Below are 24,830 nucleotides of genomic sequence, written 5' to 3'. Positions count from 1 at the left end.
CTTCCTAATTTGTATGTCTTTTATTTTCTTTCCATTATTTTAGAAATCCATTGCTTTTGATAACTTGAGATCTGGTTGTCATTCAAGACAAAGACTGTCAAACTTAAATTCTGACATTTCTGTTCTTTGACTATAATCTTTTCCTTTCCATCACCACTTAATTATCTTATTCTTCTTCATCTTTTTTTAACCCATCTAATGGTCTTTGTTCATAAATTTATTCAACATATATTTGCATTCCTCCATAGACTGAGTTCCCAGTTCATCCATTTCAATTACGTGTTTTATTCCTGTCCTAGAATTTCCTGCCATTTTGACTTCCAGCTATTTCTACCTTATGAATTCCCAGCACTTAATAACTTTAATTGAATTAAATTTATAGCTTTTTCTTCCTGATGTGTCATAATTCCCTGGAAAAAAATAATAATTTGTGCAAAACAGTCCGAATACAATTGATATCTGGGAATCAGGATCCTAGTATCTGTGATCTAATTTGCCATCTTTCTACCCTCACTTCAGTCAGCATTATCTATACAGCAGATTCTTTTGCTTACCTAACAGTCATTGTATTTATCTCACACAACTGGATAGTCCTATTTCTTGTAAAAACTATTCCATAGCTTGTCTTTCTTCAATTCTTGAATCCTACCTATCTCTATGTCATTCTGAAAAGATATCCTTGATTTCCAACTCTTGAATATCTGGTGTCTTTACCCTATTTTTTGTTAAAATTTTATGGGTTTAAAAAAATTTTTATGGCTTTTAAAAATACGTATCTTTTTATTTTATCAATTAGAAATCTTTTTTTTAAAGATTTTATTTATTCATTCATGAGAGACAGAGGGAGAGAGAGAGAGAAGCAGAGGGAGAAGCAGGCTCCCAAGGAGCAGGGAGCCCGATGCGGGACTCGATCCCAGGACCCTGGGATCATGACCCGAGCTGAAGGACGACACTTAACTATCCAAGCCACGCAGGCGCCCAATCAGAAATCTTTTAACTAAGCCCAAAACTTACTGAAATAGGCTCTTTTAAAGTTTACTCCTTATTTGTTTTTTTCAATTTTCCACATATACTCATATTCGCTGGGACTCTATCTTTCTCTGGCTACAGAAAATGTTAAAATGTAATTGTTAGGCTTGTATTATTGAAGCATCAATAATCATGTCATAAACTTGAGAAATAAAATAAATAGGGGATATCTGACAAGATAATTTTTCTCTAAGTTGAAAAAACTAAGCAAATTTGGTCTAGAGTTGCCCAAAGGAAATTTGAGCTTTTCCAAAGAGAAAATTGTATATCTTAAAAGAGTTATGGCACTTTCTCCCTTAACCCCACAGTACCAATGTATAAGAACAGATGTTAGATGGGGTTATGGAGAATATATGATTGCCAGTTGATCCTCAAGCTAGACCCAGGCTCCTGGAGGCTCCTCACCACCTGCCCTGTCCTTAGAATGTACGTTCTGCCTACCATTTCCACAATGGGAGCTGTTCCAAGGACATTGCCTTGAGAGAATAAGGTGTTGTTGAAACCGTCTGGGTGGTATACATGACTGAACCCAATTAAGGCTTCTATATCAACTTAAAGATTCTGTTTGGTGGGTGCAGAGATCTACTCATTTTGCAGTCACTCAAGACAAACCACATAAGTAAGTTCTTTTGCTTATTAAACCTGTCACTTACTAATCTGGAGTGTTCTGCCTCTTTCTTAAGTCTTTCCTTGCCCTTACATGAGTAAGGGGACCAGTTTGCAAACCAACAGGTGAAGAGGTGGAGTATATATGGAGATTGTGCTATACAAAGGGACACTTGTATGGCTTGTGAGTAGGTGGGTAGGTGAAATCTTAATGTTATTTAGTTGAATATTTTTTGAAAATCATTGGTTGTTCCTGGTTTACATGAAGCAGAGTCCTTGTAGACCTGTTCACCTATTACAGAAAATGGAAAAAGTGAATAAGTTCAATCACTATGGATCCATGTATATAGGACCACATGTAACAAGAGATCAGTGGAATAGCAAGAGTAATGGTACACCCAAACAAGAAGCTGTTTCTCCTCCAGCTTCTCTGGTATTGACTCCTTTCTGCCAATTAGTAAACATGACCTGACCATGATATGCCTTGAACTTCATATCCCTCTTTTCCTCCTCATCACATTTGCTTATCCTTTACATGCTGCTTCTCTTTCTTTACTGTCAATATTCTTCTTTATTTTTTCTAAAGTTTTTATTTGTTTGTTTGTTTATTTGAGAGAGAGAGAGAGTGGATAGGGGTAAAGGGAGAAGGAAAGAGAGAATCTCAAGCAGACTCTCCACTGAGCATGAAGCTCAATGTGGGGTTCAATTCAACGACCCTGGATCATGACCTGAGCTGAAATCAAGAGTCAGATGCTTACCCAACTGAGCCACCCAGGTGCCCCTGTCAATATTCTTCTTATAACGAACTATTTTTGAATTCAATCCACTTCAAAAATTATTCCACCTTAAATCGCTCCAAAATTAATGAGTTTCTGAGTCCTTTCAGTATTTCTTTTCTGTAGTTAATAAAATCAACTTTCTTCACTTTAAAACACTATTTACAATAGATTCTGTTTTCATAGTATTATAGACAGTCTTTTTATTCCCACCTATTCACTTCTTTTCTATTTCATACCATCACTTTTTTTTCTTCCTCCTGAGATCCCCTAACATACATTTCTTTTTTTTTTTTTTTTTTTTTTAAACCATGGGGACTGGTTTCTTTTTTTTTTTTTTTTTTTTAAGATTTTATTTATTTATTTGAGAGAGAGAGAATGAGAGATAGAGAGCACGAGAGGGAAGAGGGTCAGAGGGAGAAGCAGACTCCCTGCCGAGCAGGGAGCCCGATGTGGGACTCGATCCCGGGACTCCAGGATCATGACCTGAGCCGAAGGCAGTCGCTTAACCAACTGAGCCACCCAGGCGCCCCTAACATACATTTCTGAAAAGTCCCATCCTTCAATGAGCAACTATGAATTGAGTGTTTCTTATTCATATTTGTCCCCATCATTAGAATTCATTTTACAAAATTCTTGCATGTTAAAAGCACAGTTCTCACAATCACCATCCTTGCTCTCTGTTCCAGTACTAAACTTCATCCATAGGTGCCAAAAAAAATGGTACCAACTCAGACATCCTCACCTCAGGAGTAAAAAGCTGAACACTCTTGGAAAAGCATTAGGGATTCTGCCACCATTGGTATTCTCTACAAGTAATAGTGTAAATCAGTAGATTTTATTTCAATACTGTTGATTTTTTTTTAAGATTTTATTTATTTATTTGACACAGAGAGACACAGCGAGAGAGGGAACACAAGCAGGGGGAGAAGGAAAGGGAGAAGCAGGCTTCCTGAAGAGCAGGGAGTCCGATGCGGGGCTCAATCCCAGGACCCTGGGATCATGACCTGAGCCAAAGGCAGACGCTTAACGACTGAGCCACCCAGGCGCCCCAATACTATTGATTTTCATACTGTTTGAAAAGCATGCAGTAGATGATACTTGTACTCAAAAAGAGAGATGGAATGTTTTCTGATTAAAACTAATTTAATAAGCATTTATTAAGTGCTTCTGAGCTGTAAGGCATGTTAAGCCTAAGCACTGAATGTATGGAGATTATATATATTCAATATACTCACTTTTCATATAGGGAAAATTAAGTTTAGCAATTAAAAAATAGCCAAAGTTCCCACAATCTCTACTTCCCATTCCCATTCTAATACCCCAACACTACAATGCTCTGCAAAATTATCACACTTCAGAATTTAAATCTGATATATATATTCCTAAGTCAGCGTCATTACCATAGATGAACAAAAATTGTCTTATCACTGATAAAAAATACTGTGATGTTTTAATTTATACATAATAGTATATGACAGTAACACAACTTTGTTGTAATTAAATACAAGACATATTTTATCACTGAAGTTTAAATTATGGGCCTTGGGAAAACCAGCCAGCAAATAACATCTTAGGTTGTGAACCAACATAAATAATTTCCTATATTTGCCATACTGGGCCAGTAATTTATTCTTTTATTATTATTTTTTTTTCTCCTCACTGTTGCAACTGCCACTGGCCTGTAAACTCCTTCAGGAAAGAACCAAACACAACACCTCCTACTTACAGACATTAAATCAATATTTATTGAGTGAATGAATGAACAATAAATTAGCTCTTGAATCTGAATTGCTGTGCAATCCACTCTGAATAGTGCTATGTTTATAACTGCTTATTACTGTAATATTTATTCAGTATAATTAATTCAATTGCTAAAAGCTGTTGATGTATTGCAGCACCATAAAAATAAAAATGTAGGGAGTCATCTAGAGTCATCTGGACTCATCCAAACAATTTCTTTTTTCTCATAAATTGTTTTAGCTAAATGATTCTACATCATGTATCTGTGTAAATTTTTTAAAATAAAAACAAAACAAATATATGCACTTAAAAATATATCATTAATAGAAATATTAAGAGAGTTCTTAAAGCTGAAGAAAAATAAAACCAAAAGAAAGAAACAAAGAAAAACAGGAAGATTAAAGGTAGGATAATTTGAAGAGTTATGTGAAAATAATAATATAATATCTTGAGGAATTTAAAATACCTATAGAATTAAATATCATATCAGAACTATGTCCAGGAGTGCCTGAGTGGTTCAGATAGTTAAGCATCTGCTTTCAGCTCTGGTCATGATCTCAGGGTCCTGGGATCAAGACCCACATTGGGCTCCCTGCTCACCCAGGAGTCAGCTTCTCCCTCTCCCTCTGCTCCTCCCTTGCCTAAATGCTCTCTCTCTCTCTCTTTCTCACTTTCAAGTAAATAAATAAAACCTTAAAAAAAATATGTCCAAAGATAACAAAGGAATAAAGAGTTAAAGTGTTCTAAATTTCTAGCATTTTCCAGGGCACCTGGGTGGCTTAGTCGTTAAGCATCTGCCTTCAGCTCAGGTCATGATCCCAGGGTCCTGGGACCGAGCCCTGCACTGGGCTCCCTCCTTGGCAGGAAGCCTGCTTCTCCCTCTCCCAATCCCCCTGCTTGTGTTCCCTCTCTCTCTGTCTCTCTGTCAAATAAATAAATAAAATATCAAAAATAAATAAATAAATAAATAAATTTCTATCATTTTCCCAAAAGGCAAAACTAGTAAATTGAATTAAATTGTATGATGCTATGGTCTGAGTGTTTGTGTCCCCTGCTCCCCTCACTCCAAAAATTTATATGTTGAAATCTTAATGACCAATGTGATGGCATTAATAGGTTTAGCCTTTGGGAGTGGCTTAAGTGGCTTAAGCCATAAGAGTGGAGTTGTCATGAATGGCATTAGTGTTTTATAAAAGAGACTCCAGAGAAATCCCTAGCCCCTTCCACTTTGTATGTACACAGAGAGAAGACAACAGATATGAATCAGGAAGATCACCTTCACCAGAGAACTCTACTATCATAGTACTTTGATCTTGAACTTCCAGCATCCAGAACTGTAAGAAATAAATTTCTGTGATTTATAAACCACCCATTTTGTTATTGCAGTCTGAATGGACCACGACATATCGTATAATGTTTAGGTAATATCTAAAACAAACAAAAAAGTATACATATATAACAATATTATAGAGGAAATAACAATAATCTTTAATTTTTGACAGCAATCATTAAAAAAATAAAGGAGATGAAATACAAAAACTAGTGTGTTGAGACAAAGAACTTTTTCTTGAATATAAATAAAACTCTCAAGCCTCAATAGTAAAAAAATAAAATAAAATAAGTGAATTACAATAGAGTCAAAAGACAAAGAAATTTCACCTTTGTCACATTTTGTGTGACAAAGGAGCACATGAAAAGATGTTCAGCATAATTAGGATATGCAAATTCAAGTCACAGTGTCATATTGCTACATACCTAGCAGAATGAGAACTAAAAAGATGGCAATGACACCAGATACTGGCAAAGATGTAGAGAAACTAGATCACTCATACATGTTAGTGGGAATGTAGAATTATACAGCCAGTCTAAAAAACAGTGTACGTGTTTCTTATAAAACTAAATATGCATACAACTCAACAATTGAGCTCTTGAGCATTTACTCAAAGAAATGAAAATGTATGTTCATGTAAAAATCTATACGTAAATGTTCAGAGCATCTTAATTTAGAATATCCCAAAACTGGAACACCCCAGATATGGGGGTGCATATTTTTAATATAGTATATCCATACCATGGAATACTATTAAAAATTAAAAAGAAATTAATAATTGAAAAATGCAACTACTTGGAATAATTACTAGAGAATTATGCTAAGTAAGAAAATTCAATCCATTAAGGTTACATAATGTAAGATTTCATTTATATAATATTCTTAAAATGACATAATAATAGAAGTGAAGAACAGATTAATAAATTGTCAGAGGTCAGGGGTATGTTGGGGAGAAGGATATTGGCATAGTTATAGAAGGGCAACAGAAAGGTTCTTATGGTTCTCAAGGAACTGTTCTTGATTGTGGATAAAAGAATGTGAACATGAGAAAAAAATTTATAGAGCTACACACACACACTCACACATGTGAAATCTGAATGAGTGGTGGATTTTATCCATTTCCTGAATGTGGTATGGTACTATAGTTTTTCAAGAAGTTACCATTTAGGAAAATGGGTAAGGAATAAACAGAATCTCTGTATTATTTCATACAACTGCATGTGAAAATACAATTATCTCAAGATAAAATGTTTAATTATAAAAAACAAAAAACCTAAAGGGTTGAATAGAAAACAAATACTAAGATGGTAGATATAATCCCAAAGATACCAGTAATTACAATAAACTAGACTAAATAATCCAACTGGAAGATTAAGATTGTTATTTTGGATTTAAAAAAAGAAATAAAAGAAAAATAAATACAGCTCAGAAAGGACACATTTTGTAGAGTAAGACTAATGAAAGTTGAAAGAAATGGATAAAAGAATATATAATGTAAATATTAGCTGGTAGATATCCAGTGTAATTCTTGAAAGCAAGAAACAATTCCAGAGATATGGGACATTTCATAATGATAAAAGGGTTATACATCAAAAAGCCATAAGGTTCTAAATCTGCTTATATCTAATAATGTAAAATTAAATGTATACAATAAATATTGACACACTAAAAAGGAGAAACACAGAAAGTCACCATCATAGTAGGAAAGTGAGATGCACTTTTCTCAATATGAACAAATATGGCCTGGTTGAAATATGTACAATACTACACTAAAGAAAATGAGAATACCAATTCTTTTAAGTGCATGTAGAACATTTGGAACTATTCATACACTGGATGAAATAAAGTCTCAACAAGTATCAAGGGATTGAAATTATTCTGCATGAAATTATACTAGAAAGCAATAAAAAAAATAGAAAAATCCCAAAATATTTTGAAATTTTGCAATACACTTTTATCTAAAATATAGTCCATGAGTCAAAGAAGTAATTAAAACAAAAATTAGAAAATATCATTAAATGAATACTAAAAAAAAAAAAGCCTTATGAATATCAACACTTGTGGACTTCCAATTCTGACCAAGAAAAAGTAGCCCCATTTCTCTCAAATGCTCCCGAACGCAACTAATGAACCTTGGACATACTCCAGTAACAGGTATAGATGACGCTTGAAATGGAAAGGATAAAGCTGATTGCCTAGGGACCTTTGCACTTGAGGAATGACAAGGTGGTAAGTCTCATGGGTTTTCTTACTGCCTCCCATACATCCTAGACAGTGCGATCTAGAAGTCTGCAACCCAGAATCACTAACAGCAAGACAAAAAAAGGGTTGCAACAAAGTTTGTTCTCCCTAAAGGACTAGGGAATGATTGAGCTAACCACATTCAATCTTTTTTGGAAATCTGCCCTAATACAATCAAGTATCAATGGAACCACTGTTCCATTTCCTCCAGGTTTCAGCAGGGCCAAGCAGGGAGCTAGTCTTCTACACCTCCTCTGATTCCATCACCTGGTGGTGGTCAAGGGACTATGCAGGAAGCTGATCTTCCATCCCCCATGTAAAAGAAGTAGGCAGCATTCCCATTTCCCTTGGAGTAATGTCATTGGGGTCTAATGGGAAACTTAACCCCCATTCCCACCCTGAGGCAATTAAACTGAGTGAGGTGGCATGAAATGAAGTTAGTACTCTATCTCTCCTCCCATGCTAACCACCATGGCTCAGTCAGAAGCTTAGCCTCTACTGCCATCTGTCATCACCAAGGTGGAGTGAGGTAGTGGGAGGTGGGACTCCTTGCTTTCAGCTTTCCCTCCATCTCTGTCAGCAGGGTCTCCTCTCTGTCAACAGGGTCTCACTATGGAGAGCTGAGCTCTACCCCATCCTGTAGCAATAAAGCAACATGCATCAGTCCTGCCCCTCTATCCTCCCAGGTGACAGTAGGGTCAACCAGAGAAATGAGCTGACACTCCACTCAAAGGCAATGCATGATCCAGTTGGCATCCGACTTTCACCAGGATTTAGTCAGAGGGACTGAGGAGTGTGGCAAACTTACACTTTAGTCATCTTTAATGAGGTAGTTTGAGTGGGCATTCAGAGAACTTAACATACACCCCCACCCAGCCCTCACATTACATGTCAACAAAGGGATTACTTGCTTTAAAAAGGAGATTTAAAAAGAATCCAGAGTCATAATTTAATACCCAAAAAGTCCAGGATAAAATTTTTAAAAAAATCACTGGTTTTATCACAACCTGAAAGATAAAAGAATCCAAACACACCAATACTGAGATGAATGAGATACTGAAATTATCTGACAAGTATTTTAAAGCAGTCATCATAAAAATGCTTGAATAAGCAATTACAAGCGCTCTTAAAACAAATAAAAAATTAGAAAACACACACACACACACACACACACACACACACACACACCCCAAATGGACATGATAGAACTGAAAAACACATCAACAACAAAAAAAATAAAATCATGCCGAATGAATTCTTGTTTCTCTTGGAAACAAGAGAAGATAGAATCAGATAACTTGAAGACCAATCAATAGCATTTACCCAGTCTGTATAGCAGAAAGTTGGTTGAAAAACAAAAGTATAAATTTTCAGGTATCTGTGGAGGAATAATATAAGAGCTAACATTGTATTAACAAAGTGACAGAAGAGAAGAGATACTGGGACTGACAAAGTATTTAAAGAAGTAATGACTGAAAAACATCCATCTGCTGAAAAGTCATAAACATACAGATTTAAGAAGCTGAGTGAAGCCAGGAGAGAATAAACCCAAAGAAATCCATGCAAAGATACATCACAATTAAACTTCTGAAAACTAAAAAAAAAAAAAAAAAAAAAAGAAGAAGAAGAAGAAGAAGAAGAAAGAAAAAAACAAAGAAACAAACAAACAAAAAACTTTAAAAGCCGGAAGAGAGAAATAACAAATTACTTATAAGGAAGCACCAATTTGAATGATCAGGGTGGCCCAAAGGCAGTGCATGACATTTTTCAGATACAAGGCAAGACTTGTCAACTCTGATTTCTATATCCATGGAAATTATCCTTAGGAATGAAGATAAAAAAGATATTTTCAGACAAAGGAAATTAAGAGAATCTGATGCAGGTAAATCTACCTTTAAAGAATGACTAAAAAAAAAAAACTTAAATAGAAAGAAAATGTTAACAGAAGGCTTAGAACTTTAGAAAGGATATTGGAACAGGTGAATCCTGGGTTAAATATAATAAACTATCCTTCTTTCCATAAGTTTTTCAGATCATTTTTGATAATTGAAGCAAAAATCATAATACCACCTGATATGGTGCTTGATATATATAGAAGAAATTAAGATAATTATGCTTACAAAGTGTGTGGGGGGGATTAAGGGACCTAACTATACTTCATTCAAAGTGATAAATCATCAATACAGTGGTGTGATAAGATATGTATGTATATTGTAGTGCCTTGAGCAACCACTCAGAAAACTATACCAAATGATATATTGAAAAGCTATGTAAATAAATCAAGATATAAACCTGAATTTCTGGGCATAGCTAGAGCAGACTTTGATGAAATGTGCAGTTCTGACTACATAAATTAGCAAAGGAAGTCTGAAAAATTATCAAACCAAAGGTTAGGAAACCATGGCCTACAGACCAAGTCTCGCCTGACACCTGTTTTTATAAATAAAGTTTTATGGGAATACAGCCATATACATTCATTTATATTTTGTCTATGGCAGTTTTTATGAAACAAAGGCAGAATTCGATAGTTGTTACAGAGAAATTAGGCCTGCAAAGCCTAAAATATTTACTATACCACTTGTTACGGAAAAGTTTCAGGACACCTAGAACATTGATCTCAAGAAACTATAAAAACAAAAAGTCAAGCCAAAGAATTTAAGGAATGAAAACAATCAAGAAAGAAGAAGAAATTTGTTATTTATAAAACACATAATGAAGAGCTTCAGGACATTGCCAATAATCTACACTTATTTAAAAAGATAATACGAGAATATTATCAAGTACATGAAAATAAAGTTTGCTATCTAAATTAACTATACAGTTTCCTTGAAAAAAAAAACTATTTAGTAAAACTGAGATAAGAAATAAAAAAAAAAATTCAAAGACACCGAACTGGGGGCCTGGGTGGCTCAGTTGGTTAAGTGACTGCCTTCAACTCTGGTCATGATCCTGGAGTCCAGTATCGAGTCCCACATCGAGCTCCCTGCTCAGCAAGGAGTCTGCTTCTCCCTCTGACCACCCCCCAGTCTCTCTTTCATTCTCTCTCTCTCAAATAAATAAATAAAAATCTTAAAAAAATAAAGACAATGAATCTATTACAGCAAGTTAGTAGAGTTAGGGCCTTAACTTAATGCTTTGTGTCATTGGATTCATAAATGTTTTACTGTGTTATACTATTTTTTTGTAGTTCTTTCTACTATTAGAAACGTGGTGAGAATAAAAGTCATAAGCCATATTATGTTAAAAGTTTAGTTGTAGGCCTCTTTGCAGTGAACAGAAAATCAGAATCTACTAGCATGAACTTACCGACTCAAATCTGTCCCAGGCACATACTGAGAGAAACGTGAATGAAGCAGCGGGATCAGCCTAAGGTCACACCATCGCTTTTCCCATCTCAAGCCTGGAGATGTTGGCCATGAAGAACATGACAATGTGTCCTGAAAAGAATATAAACAATCAGTATTCTTTTTTTCAGTTCTGTGTTTTGAGTTCCCATGTCACAAATACTTTTCATTTGGAGGGGATCATTTTTTTCTCCTAAATAATCAAAAGACATTTATAGACTGCCTCAAAAAGGGATCCATACTCATTGCCAATGAAGTTGCATCTGTTAATTTCTTTATTAATGGCATTCTATAGGAAAGTGAGAAGGGAATCATTGAGATTAAGAGAGGTAGGGAAAGCATATGGAAAAAAATGGAGTGGGGAGAAGGAAGAAAAAATAGAAGGATGAACGAACTGAATTCATTCAGGAATGGGAAATAAGGAGCAAGCTGTAACTGCAATGAAATAGTAAGTGACAATATAAAAATAAGTTGTATTTCATTCCATTAGCCAATATTTTCTGAGTATCTGCTAAGCACTAAACAATGTTATGTAACTGCTTGTGATTTATCAGTTACTTGTAACTATTTTTGAGTAGAATAAATATTCTTATAAAACAAATTTTAAAAACTACTCAAGGAAATCTTTGTCTATTGTTGTAACTTCATGTTTAGAAAAATCTTTGTATTTTCTTATATTGTTTTAAAGTCATGTTAAATCAACCAGTGCTGGTTTAAAATTACCTGTATTTTAAGTTTCATTAGAAGTTTGGGTCTTTTTCCTTACATATAGAAGAAACATCTATTTAAATAAAATTTGGGCTTTTCACACTTGATGATGATTCATGCTTCTTTCATTATTTCAGCTTTAGTTTAATATTTCTTCCTGGCAGTAGTACATGGAATAATGTTGATATTTAAGTTGGCATGGATTGTAAGGGGCCAAGGCACAATGTCACTTCTTTATATCTATAGATTCTATAATTTTTGAGTGATGATGTTGGAAGGAAATCCTATTTTAGTCTAGATGTTAAAACTTCATTAGTGTCAACATTATTATTAACATTTTCTTTTTTAAAAATGATTTTACTTTTAAGTAATCTCTACACCCAACATGGGGCCAGAACCCACAACCCCGAGATCAAGAATCACATGCTCCACCAACTGAGCCAGTTAGGTTCCCCTAACATTTTCTTTAAGATATTAATTTCTTCACAATTGCTTAGGGGAAAAAAACTTCCGTTATTTTTCACTGAAGGTTGAGTGCTCTTTGGCATTATTATGTTAATTGGTCCCAATTGTGCCAACAAAAATCTACTAAATCCTTCAAGTTGTTGAGAACACTCTGGTAGGAAGGCAAGGGTAGATTTGCAAAGACCATCCAATGAGGGGCCCAACTGGTGATTGGTCTCCAAGACCCCTAGCCTTTGAAGCAACACCGGTGCCTTAGATGCTTATTTGGTGATTGCAAAGGCACAGACATAGGTTTCATGTTGATCTTTCTTCTGGCCTTGATGTCACATGTTATAGATGGTCAACATTTGAAACGAAGTCAGTTAGGTGGCAGTACCACAATGTGGGGAAGGTTCAGGCTCTGAATCAAAATCAGACCACCTGGGTTCAAAAATGCCAATTTCCCAACTGACTAGTCCTTTAACCTGGGGCAATTTATTTAAACTCTTGGGGCTGTATTGTGCTTATCTCCAAAGATAAGGCTATCACAAGGCTTCTTCTCACAAAAGAAAAACCTAAAGCTTTTTTAGGCTCAGTAAATTACTGTTTCTCCACCTTTTCTGCATGAAGGTACTTGAAGAAACAATAATCTTGAGTGACACACTAGGGTAAACAGACTAGATTTCTGTGGCCAGAACAGACTGTAGCAAGTGGTAAGTGTCCCAGGTCCCACCAAGTTGCCCTATAACTATTAAACATTATGTCTGGAACCAACTCAAAGGACCCCAGTGCACATGGTTCTCTCCTGAGAAGTTTTACAGTAAATAAATGGTTCAGGTCAGCCAGCCTGCAAGTGACAGTGCCAGGCAGATTCATTCAGACCTAAAAGTCTTTATGGTTCTAGGGCCATCATATCTATTATAGCACATTTGCCATTCATAGTCAGAGGTGAAACCGCACAAAGAATAATTCAGATTTTTGTCTTGATTATTTCACAATTTTGCTATGTGATTTTTGGCAAATTATTTAAAGATGGTTCTTCATCTTTCTTGAAAAACACAAATAGTTCCCCTCACTTTATATGTTCCATGAACAAATGACATAGAAAGTGTAACAGAAGATAAAAGACTTAAGCAATGGAATATTGGGGACAATGATAATCACTAATAGATGAGTATAAGTTTGAAAAATCATGTTTTATAAGACTTCATAGTCTTATATGAAATATATGAAAATATATGTGATCGTTGATGTGTCTTTGATGTAACATCTCAACTTGATACTTTTATGAAACAAAGTTGTCAGATGTCACTTTCTTTTATGTTTTCTCCTTATAAAAAATATGGAATAAGTCCCATTTCAGCTATTGAGCTAATCAGCATTAATGTATTTCATTTTACAAATCTGCTATTTATAATGCCCTTTGAAGATTATTGAATGTTTCCCTTAAGGAGACTGTTTATAGTACGCACACATTCTGTGGAAAAATATGTTTCTAAATTCATACTTCCTTCCCATTTTCCCCTGTTCATTGTTATTTAGTGATGGGTCAGAAGAAAACATGCCTTTGATTGCTCCTAATTTTATAAATCTCTGAGTAGAAATGTCCTTCACTCTCCATACCTGCCTCCAAGCCTATCAAGATACAGAAGAGGAATATGGGATAGAACTGGCCAGGTAATGGCCAGTAAAAGGACTTGGGTACCCAAGGCACACAGGTAAGGAATAGGAATGGTGCACTGAGGTACAATGAAGGCTGGAGATGCTCAAAATGAGTACTTTGAGGTAAAGTGCCACAGTTAGGTCAAGAATTTCAAGTGAAAGATGAATCTTTTAAGTCAGAAGCTATATGTGTTTTTTGCATATCCTAATATGTAGAATAGAAAAATAAAATTCTACTTAATATCAGCACTACTGCTACTCTTCATGTTTGTGATCCCAGGGGAAATTTGTTAGATTCACATATAACTTGACAGAACTATTTTGTCTTTAGCATGTGTGAGTGTTTTGAAGGGTGAAATATAAGGAATTTCAAACATATTTATAAAAAAATCCAAAAAGAAAAAAAAAATGGTTTACTCCACAATACATGTGGAAAAGAAAATTTAACATTTTATTAAATGTATATAAAACAAACATGCCAATTTTATCAATGATTAAATACATGTATAGCTTAACATTTGTGACATTTTAACATGATGTTAGATTATTCTCTCTTTGCATTAATTTCCTGGTATGCCTGCAGATTGTTTAGAAATCCTACCAAATGGAAAATTAAATAGCTACTTTCAGGTAAATGATTTCAAAAGAAAAACGATAAAAATCATGTCAAATCATTTAGAGCATGAAATTACATACAATGTGCACTGTTATAAAATGATTATGTGATGTTATGTGTGAACTCACTAAATTAAGTCTCTATAGCTTACAAAAGGCTTAATGCAGACCTGAGAGGAGAAAAGTGACATTAAAAAATATTTATTTATTTTTTCCTTCCTGGCTTATCTTTTTTTTAAATTTTATTTATTTATTTGAGAGAGAGAATGAGAGACAGAGAGAGAGCACATGGGGGGGGAGGGTCAGGGGGAGAGGTGGACTCCCTGCCGAGCAGGGAACCCGACGTGGGACTCAATCCCAGGACTCCAGGATCATGACCTGAGCCGAAGGCAGTTGCTTAACCGACTGAGCCACCCAGGTGCCCCTCTTTCCTGGCTTATCTTAACTCCTAACTCTTAAAGGATGAAGCAAACAAGGATCTCAACTATATCAGAGCAACGAGATTCATTAGCAGTTTTTGCAAACTATGACTATTCATATAGATAATATATATATTCAATATATTTTATATATTACTCTTCTCTTTTCTTTGTGTTATCTCCTTATTAATCTGAACTATGCCTTGGTCATCTTACTGTATTGTTGGGATGATAGTTGAGATGCAAGCCACTGTCACAAAGTGGAGAGGAGGTGCCACTGCTCTGGTCACTTGGAGCACCTGCAGGAAAAAATCACAACACCGCACTGGTTAGAACACCAAAATATTCTAGACTGATGCATTCTACATTATATCTTTCCATATACTCAGTAATGTCAAGAAAGTCAGGCAATAAAATTAATTTTTATTTCACTTATATCAAAGCCAGAGTTTTGCAAGTAGGCTAAGTGACTAAAGTAGGACCCTGAAAGAGAACCATGTATTGATCTGTGAGTTCAGAAATATTGCAAGGCTTTATTAATAAAAACATATAACCTTATAAAATTGTTTCATTTCATTATCCAAAGTGACCTACACTTATGAACCATACTTATAAGTGTGCAGAGTTCGGTTTGTCTACAAAATTCTATTTATTGTTATGTTTCAACCTACCGACAAGTCATATTTTTAGATACCATAATTTTCCATGATGCAAAAAGTTTGTATGGGCTCTTTACAAATGCTCTTGGTATATACTATAGTTGGAAATGACTTCATTCATGCTATGTAAATTGGTGAAATTGAAACTAAAAATCTTCATATCAGATTCTCATAAGAAACCTGTTAATATCTATCTCTAAATATGAGTATCATATGTCTTAAATTGAGATTTCACAATTCAGTAATTTTTACAGTTAGGATTAGAAAACATATTTCTTGATTTTTGATTAATCACTTTTTTTGGAAAACGTTATATATTTTGAAGGTGCTGATATTGATAAATATGCACTATTAATACAATTGACTCCCAATTTTTACTTGAGATATTATACTTAAAACATCAGAGATCATAGATAACACTCCTAAAATTAAAGTGTTGGAAAAAAAAGTGATTTTGTTCTCCTTTTTAATCACTCTAAAGTTTCATAGCTTTCCTGTTGTTAAGAAGGGGATCGCAGTCTTTTCTACCAAACTAGCATGAATATAGTATTTCCACTTTTTAAATCTTAACAATTTCATACTTTGTTTTAGACAATTTTTTCTTTTGCTATTTATCTGCATTTATCTCTTATGAGATATTTTAATACATAAACATATTACTTTAAAATGTATATACATTTTCAACAGAATAAAATGATATGTCAAGTTCTGCGACAGATCCAAAGCAATCTTTTGAGTGAAATTCAAAGCGCTGTGAATTGTCTAAGACTATTGAATCACAGACCTGTACCTCTGAAACAAATAATACATTATATGTTAAAATAAAAAAACGAAGAAGATAGCAGGAAGGGAAAAAAGAAAGGTGGGAAATCGGAGGGGGAGACCAACCTTGAGACACTGGACTCTGAGAAACAAACTGAGGGTTCTAGAGGGGAGGGGGGTGGGGGGATGGGTTAGCCCTGGTGATGGGTATTAAAGAGGACACGTATTGAATGGAGCACTGGGTGTTATACGCAAACAATGAATCATGGAACACTACATCAAAAACTAATGATGTAATGTATGGTGATTAACATAACATAATAAAATAAAATTAAAAAAAGAAATTCAAAGATTTAAATGTATACATAAAAGAAAGGTACAAACACAATGATCTATACTTTCATCTTAAGAAGTTAGAGATGAAAGAGCAAATTAAATCAAAGTAAATAGAAGACAAAAAATAATAAAAATAGAAGTGGAAAATAGTAAGAATCTGAACAAAATAATAGACAAAATTAACCAAGACAAAAATGGATTCTTTGGAAAGATTAATAAAGCCCATAGCAAAAATGATGTAGTAAAAGAATGAGAAAATACTAAGTTATTAATATCAGGAATGAAGAAGGTGGTATTACTGCAAGCCATCAAACATTAATAGAAATGATAAAAGGATATGATGAATCATTTCATGCAAATAAATTCATAACTTAGTTAAAATGGAAAAAAAATCTTGAAAAATGTTTTACCAAAACTTATAAAAGAAAAAAAGTATCAGAAAAAGTCCTATAAGAATTCAAGAGATGAATTCATACAAAATAAAAATTATAATTCTAGGGTGTTCTTGCCTTTTGGTGAATTTATTAAATTATTTAAGAAAAATACATTACTACTGGTAAGTAAAATCTCTGTGGAAATAAAAGAGTTACCACTCCACAAGTTACATGAAGACATTAAGAACCCTGGTACCAAAATCGCACTAAAACTTTACAAAAATGTACATATGAATATCCCTCATGAATATTTTTTTTAAGTTTTTCATATTTGTTTATATATTTATTTATTTGAGAGAGAGTGAAAGAGAGAGAGAGCATGAGCAGGGGGGAAGGGCAGAGGGAGAGGGAGAAGCAGACTCCCCACTAAGCAAGGAGCCCAGTATTCCCTAATCTTGAGCAGGACCCTGGGATCATGACCTGAGCAGAAGGCAGATGCTTAACAGACTGAGCCACCCAGGTGTCCCACATATATATATCTTTTTAAGTCTTAATGTTTTAGCAATTGAAACCAGCAATACATTAAAAAAAAAAAAAACATTTCATGACCAGTGGTGTTTATTCTATGAATTCAGGCTTAATTTGGCATTCAAAATAAATATTTAAAAATTCACCATATCAGCAGAATAAACAAAAATGATTAAAAATATAATAAGACTGGAAATTTCTCCTCTAATACCTTCAGCAAGAGAAAGATGTCTATTCTCAGTACTTTATATAACATTTACTGGAAGTCCTAACCATTGCAATGGGCAAGAAAAAGGAATTTAAAAAATATAGATTGGAAAAAAAGAAGCAGAATTCATTATTTGCAAATAACATAACTGTAAGTAGAAAGTGTTAAAGAATATAACAAAAACCCTACAGAACAAATAGAAAGTTAAGCCTATGAGGCAGAATAAGTGTATGTATAAAAATAAACTATACTTCTATGTGTTAGCCACAATAACTGGACAATTAATTTTTTTAAAAATACCATTTACAGTAGAATAAAAAATGCTTAGAAATAAATTTAATAAAAGATACACATGACTTTCTCACTGAAAACACTAAAATGTTGCTGAGAAAAATTAAAACATAAATAAATAGAAAGTTATATCATGTTCATGGATTGAAAGATTTAAAGTTGTTAATATGTTAATTTTCAAAATTATCTATAAATCCAACTTAGTCCCATTCAGAATCATAATTGGATTTTGTAGAAATTGATGTGCTATTTTAAAAATATACACAGTAATGTAAAGGGTCTACAATAGGTAAATAATCTTGAAAAATTGCAAAATTGGAAAACCTATCCTTGGGGATCAGCACTGTAGTTATGGTGAAAAAATAGACACAAAAGTTAATGGAAATAAGAAAGTCATTTCTTGATTCTAAATTCCTAGTTCAGACACAAAAAGTAATTAATATAATATGGATTCTAAACTTAAACATAAAACCCAATGTCATAAAGCTTCTAGGAAAAATGTAGGAGAATCTTTTGCTACCTTGGAGTAGGCAAATATTTCTTAGAGAAGATACAGAAAACAATAACCATATGCAAAAGAAAAACAACAACAAAATAATAAATTAGACTGTCAAAATTAAAAACTTCTGCAAACCTAAGACATTTTTAGGTAAAATATGTAGTTATGTATAGACTGAGAGAAAATATTTGTGATACATATAGCTGACAAAGATTATATACAGAATATTTTCTTAAACTCCTGCAGTACAATTATATAAAGACATACCAATAGAAAAATGGGCAAAACTTGAGCAGACAACTTACAAAATAATATATGCAAATCTCTATAATAAATGCAAATGGTACATGATAAGGAGCTGATTATAATTAGTCTTCAGGGAAATGCAAATTATAGCTATAATAAACTACCTCTGCACACCCAATAGAATATCTAAAAAAAAAAAATCTTTGATCATAAAATATTGGGATAAGTGTAGAGCAACCAGAAATCTCGTACATTGCTGGAGTGGAGAGTAAGAGGTTTTTAAATATATGTCTAATTTAGAAATATTTTTTGGCAATTAGTTAACAAGTTAACTATATATCTACCTGGTGACTTAGCAATTCCACTCTTAAGTACTTATGGTAGTGAGATAAAATTGGAAGACTTTCAAAAGCCTTACACAAGAATATTCATAATAGCTTTATGCATAGTGCCAAACTACAGGAAACAGCTCTGTTATCTATCAATAGGAGAATGATTAGTAAATTTCAGTATATTCATCTAATGGAATATTACACAGCAATGTAAATGAACAAACATCTGAAAATCACACAAGTGATTTTCATTATGAAAGAAGCCAGACATAAAAGAGTAAATACAGTATAATTCCATTCTAAAAAAGTCAAGAAGAAGCAAAAAGAAATATCATGCTAAGAAATTAAATTAATGGCTATTTCTGTGGGTGTTATTTATTGGGAAGAGGCACAGAAGGACCTTTCTCTGATTTAAAGGCATGTAGATTAAGCAAATGTGTGCATTGTCAGAACCAATCCAATTGTTCATTTAGGAGCTTTGCATTTCATTGCATGCAAATTATGCCTCAAAGATGTATTCTTCTTTGATTTTTAGCAAAATGTTAGATGATATTTTATTTCTTAATATAGAAACTGATACAGAGATTTTTAAGTAACCCTTAGGAATTTCCACATAGACTGGTGCTTCCTTCAATCTCCCTAGCCTCATCAGGACGACTTAAGTGTAAGTGCTTAAGTCCAGTAGCTAAATAACAGTTTTTATTCTACAAGTTAGAGAAAATATATTAATCAAATATTAAGAATGAAATATAACAGAGATACAAAATGTATGTAGTTGATATGATACTATTTTTACAATAAATGATATGTCTCCAATTATAGGTTAGCAAATAACTGTAAATGTGCTGAATACATTCTGAAACAAAATAACATCTACTCCCTTTGCATAAGCATTCATTGAATGCTTTGTGATATAAAAATATTTGTACTCAAGCAGAAATCCCAACTTTTAAAAAATTACTAATTACTGTCAGGAAATAATGGTTTAGAAAATACATATGATGATGCGAGCATTTTACCTATACTTCATAAATGCTTACATGCACAATCTTCATTCAGTGGGAGTTTGAGGAAAGCAGGTGCTCTTTTTAAAAATGACACTGTTAGGGTCACTTCTTCTCCAGCGTTCCGAAGCACCTGAACCTAAAATAAAACCGAAGGAAAATGATACTTTATTGCGATGGACACAAAGTATTTTATATGATTGCAAAACCTTGAAATGATTCGTTGTCTTTTCCACCCCTCTTTTTTCCATAATGGTCAGAAACATTTTATTAAAGATGGGGGGATACAGCCATCATGTTCTTCTTCTTCCCAACATTTGGTGGTCCCCTGTTCACTCACAGTGTCATCATCTTCCATTCATATTTATAGAGGTCTCTTAGTATTTGGTGTTAGTCAATATGAAAGATTATGACATCTATAGAAAGATGTAGTGCTCAAGCCACTGTGTCATTAATTTAATAATATTTACTGAACCTCTATTATACACTACTTGGAGATATAAAAATAAATGACCCTGCAGATGCTGATGAATGAGCTAATCACATTTAACAAAATTGGCCCAATTCAGTCAAGCACTTTTGCAAAAAATAAATAAATAAATAAATAGGTATTATTTTCCTGTTATATCATTGCATATTTTATTCTCCTTTCCCTGCAAACTTGGAATAATGGTGGAGACTATCATCAACTCTCAACACTTTTCAAATTATAGAATAGCTCTAATTCTACCAGTTAAAATAATGTCAATTTCTTCAAAAATTGTATCAAGACAATTGTAAGAAATATTAGAAGAAGTACAGGAAGCTGAGGAGTTATCTATAACAAACATACATAGAAAGGATATAGGCATATTTATAATTTTGAAATCTCACATCAGCTAAGAGGAGAATTACGAATAATTAGTGAAGAGACAGTTAGTAAACATGGGGACACAGCTTGTGAATAAACATCTAGAAAAAAATTCTCCACCTCCAGTCATTAGAGAATTGGCTATCAAAAGGATTTAGAATGATTTGGGGTCTGGAGAAGATGGATTGGCTTCATCTTCCCCTGCTCCCCCTCAGTAACTATAAACACTCAAAAACCTGCAAGATACAACTGAAATGCAAGTCAAACTCTGACAGGTAGAAAGAGAATAGAAGAACTCGTTAGGGATCCCAGGACTGATGGAACAGCACACAGAGGAGGGGTGTTTTAGATGCTCCCACCCAACAGAGGGATTTCTATCCACTGGTGGATAAAGAATCCCTTTGTCCACTTAGTGGCACAACGGGGCCCAGCGTGAGAAATCTCCTGCCACCTCCTCAAACAGCATCAGCAGGAAACAGTGGGAAATCAATTAGACCAAAGAAGCCAAACAGGCTCTAAAAAGTATATTGTCAATGGAACCACAGTCCACAAAATTAGGCTAGGACCTGTATGGTAAATAGAATGAATTCCTGCTAAAAAGAAAAAAAAAGTCTTACATAAGAACCACAGGCTCAACATAATAAGCGAAGTGGCTAAGAAACAAAATAACACATCTCACTAAGAACCAGAAAAATCACAATTTGAATGAGAAAATATAGCTAACTCCAACTAGATGAATTACAAACTGGTATTATCTGATAAGGTTTTAAAGCCACCTTAATAAAAACGTCAGCAAGAAATTACAATCTTTTGAATCAAATGAAAAATTACAAAATCTCAGCAAAGAAATACAAATTGTGAAAAAGAACCAAATAGAACTATAGAACTAAAAACAGCATTAACATAAATTTTAAAAAAACATATTGGATTGGCTCAATAATACAGCAAAGATGACAGAAGTCAGAATCAGTAAACTTGAGGACAGAACAATAAAATTCACCCACTCACATGCAGGAAAAAATAATGTATTTCATCACATTAAAAGTAGAAAAAAAAGGTTTAAAAATGAAAAAATATATATAGTCATTTAAATAGATGCAAAGATGAATTTAATAAAATACATCTGATAAAAATTCATAGAAAACTAAGTATACAAATGAGTATCTTCATATTAGAAAGAGGATATAGAAATATCTTTAACATCGTCATTAATGGTGTTTTATTAAGACATTTCTCTCTGAGATCAGAAATGAGACAAAAATGTCTACTATCTCGTTTTCCTTAATCTTTCTTCAGGTCTTATTGCAATAAGGCAAGAAAAGAGCTAATAAAATGCCAAGAATTGAAAGAAGAAATGAAACTGTTGTTATTCAGACATAAGATAATTTTGAGTATAGAAAATCCTTGGGAATCTATAGACATTATTACATGAGACATTACCAGTTGAGTTACTAAGGGAGTTCAGCATGAAATAGTATAGATACAAAGTAATACACTGTTAGAAAGAAAACCATAGCCCAAATGGAGTCATATATGTTAGGCTATCACCAAACCAGAGCTTAATACCTAATCTAATTGCAATTTCAAACTCTCCCAAAAATATAGTCTTAAATAGACAGGAGTTTTCTCGTCAGCACCAAGGAGGTAATCTGCCGCATGGGCCCTCTCCAACCCCAAAGGAAGATGAGGTAATCCATCTACTAAGGCCTCTTGCCCTTCCTCTTGATCTTGCCTCAAGCAATACTTTCTCTTTTTTTCTTTTCTTTTTTTTTTTTGACTAATTGTCCCTCCCCTTGTCTGCCTATAAAATCCTTCCATTTTGTACAGAGCCTTGGAGCTCCTTTCTACTTGCTAGATGGGATGCTGCCTGATTCATAAATGGCTTAACAAAGTGAATTAGATTTTCAAATTTACTTGTTTAAATTTTGTTTTTTAACAATACAAAGGTCAACTGATTTTGATTCAATATCAACAAATAAATATAATAATTTTTAAATAATGTCAGACTATGCTGTCATGGATCACTAAATGTAATACTATAAAGACATCAATTCCCTCCTACTTTTCTATAAATGCAAGACAATTCTATTCAAGTTCCCAATGTCATTTTTTTATTCAATTTTTGGCTTAGTATGAATTTATGAACTTGCCTTATGTTTTGCAGTGACATTTAACACTGATATAATCATTATTATATAACTGTATTGAGAGTTCATGAGTCAGTGAAATATATGGAATGGTGGAAAACAATAGGTCAATACTTCTATTCTACAGTAAATGTACAACAAATAATTTCTATCATTAAATAATAAAGAACAGTATGAGCATCTTAAGGGTAAATATGAGAATAAACATGTATAAGTTAAATATAGTTGCCTCAGATATAAGCAATGGACAACTTGTTTACACGTGTACTTCAATCTTGAAGTTTTATTCAAGTATAATTGAGAAAAATAAAAAAAATAATTTTTAATTGTAAAATCTCACTCTACGGGATAACTTAGTTTTGTTTTTAATAAAAGGTCAGCTGTGGTTATCTTTCTGGCCGGCACAAGTTCAAGTCCTCGACACATACACATTTCTTAATAAATACAGGAATATTCATTTTTTCAGTGAACAGGATTGATATAATGTGTTTTAAATTTTTTCTCAGCTTTGCTACAATGCTTTGAATGCATATTTCATCAGCCTGATACTGTCAGGTTGAAAAATATTGGTTCTACATCATGAGTAATGATGGATGTCATCTTCCTGCAAAATCAGAAATCTGTACCAATAAATCCAGCTTTTTCATTTTCATTCACATTTTATGATGCAAATCAAAAGTGCATTTTGATCTGATCATGGATTATCATGGCTATTCTATCATATTGCCTTGGGTGTGTATGTGAACAAAGTGTGAGAGATAGGTAAAGTATGGCAATAATAAGAGGGAACAGGGGGAAGGAATTAAAATAGATATTAGTAGGTTTATTATATTAAACCACGACAAACCTAACAACTCAGTTCATGAACTGAATGTTTTTGAGTTCCACTCACCTGTTAGAAGGGAAACTTCATAAAACCATTTTGTCTTCTTCACTCTTTTCTCCTTCCCCTTGGAGGATATTCTATTTAATATGAGATTTTAAAGAGGAATTTATCCATCTACGGTATATGAAGTGAAGAATGTCCATGCCTGGGAACTGTTTTATATTTTTATTTTTTTGAAGACTTTATTTTTATAGAGTAGTTTTAGGTTCACAGCAAAACTTTGGGGGAAAGCACAGAGATTCCCCATATGCTCCCTGCCTCCCCACGTGCACTGCCTCCTGGTCATCAACATCCATCCTCCAACAGAAGGGTACATTTTTTACAAATGATGAACTGACATTGCATCATTATCACCCAGGGTCCATTGTCTTCCTTAGAGTTCACTCTTGGTCTTGTAAATTCTCTGGGTTTGGGGAAATTCTCTTGGTGTGGGGAAACACACACACACACACACACACACACACACACACACACACACACACACCTTCAGTGGCAAGAAGAGCAGTAAGAAGGTTTGTGAGGACCATAGTTACTAGCCTAGCGTGATGTCAGAACAATCAAATAAGATTTAGATCTCCAGAGAGTAAGGTAAGTATTGCTGCTCACTGATGACAGTGATGGAAAACAATTACCTAGAATTTCACATTAACATTTGACTCATCTCTCTTGACATATTGTTAAGTGCAGTAAATCATTTTCTTAAAGCCTGACTCCTGGCTGAAAAGGAAATTAAATGTGACTTTGAAGAATGGTTTTAAACAGGTTGCCTTACTGACAAAACAACTAGGCTA

The 24,830-nt window shown here is 33.7% G+C and overlaps 1 protein-coding gene across 1 annotated transcript in view; it reads right to left on the bottom strand.

Moving 5' to 3' along the window:
- Window positions 1-24,830, bottom strand: part of SNTG1 (syntrophin gamma 1) — a 942,975-nt gene that overhangs the window by 222,284 nt on the left and 695,861 nt on the right. The window contains exons 9-11 of the mRNA XM_027616083.2: window positions 20,193-20,295; window positions 15,134-15,216; window positions 11,032-11,162 (exon numbers count right to left, since the gene is read on the bottom strand). Of these exons, the coding sequence (XP_027471884.1) occupies window positions 11,032-11,162; window positions 15,134-15,216; window positions 20,193-20,295 (317 nt within the window). The remainder of the gene's footprint in view (window positions 1-11,031; window positions 11,163-15,133; window positions 15,217-20,192; window positions 20,296-24,830) is intronic.

This window comes from Zalophus californianus, chromosome 4, assembly GCF_009762305.2.
Source record: "Zalophus californianus isolate mZalCal1 chromosome 4, mZalCal1.pri.v2, whole genome shotgun sequence".
Taxonomy (NCBI): Eukaryota; Metazoa; Chordata; class Mammalia; order Carnivora; family Otariidae; genus Zalophus; species Zalophus californianus.
Note: the sequence above shows the minus strand (reverse complement) of the source record. Positions and strands in the feature narration are given on the sequence as shown.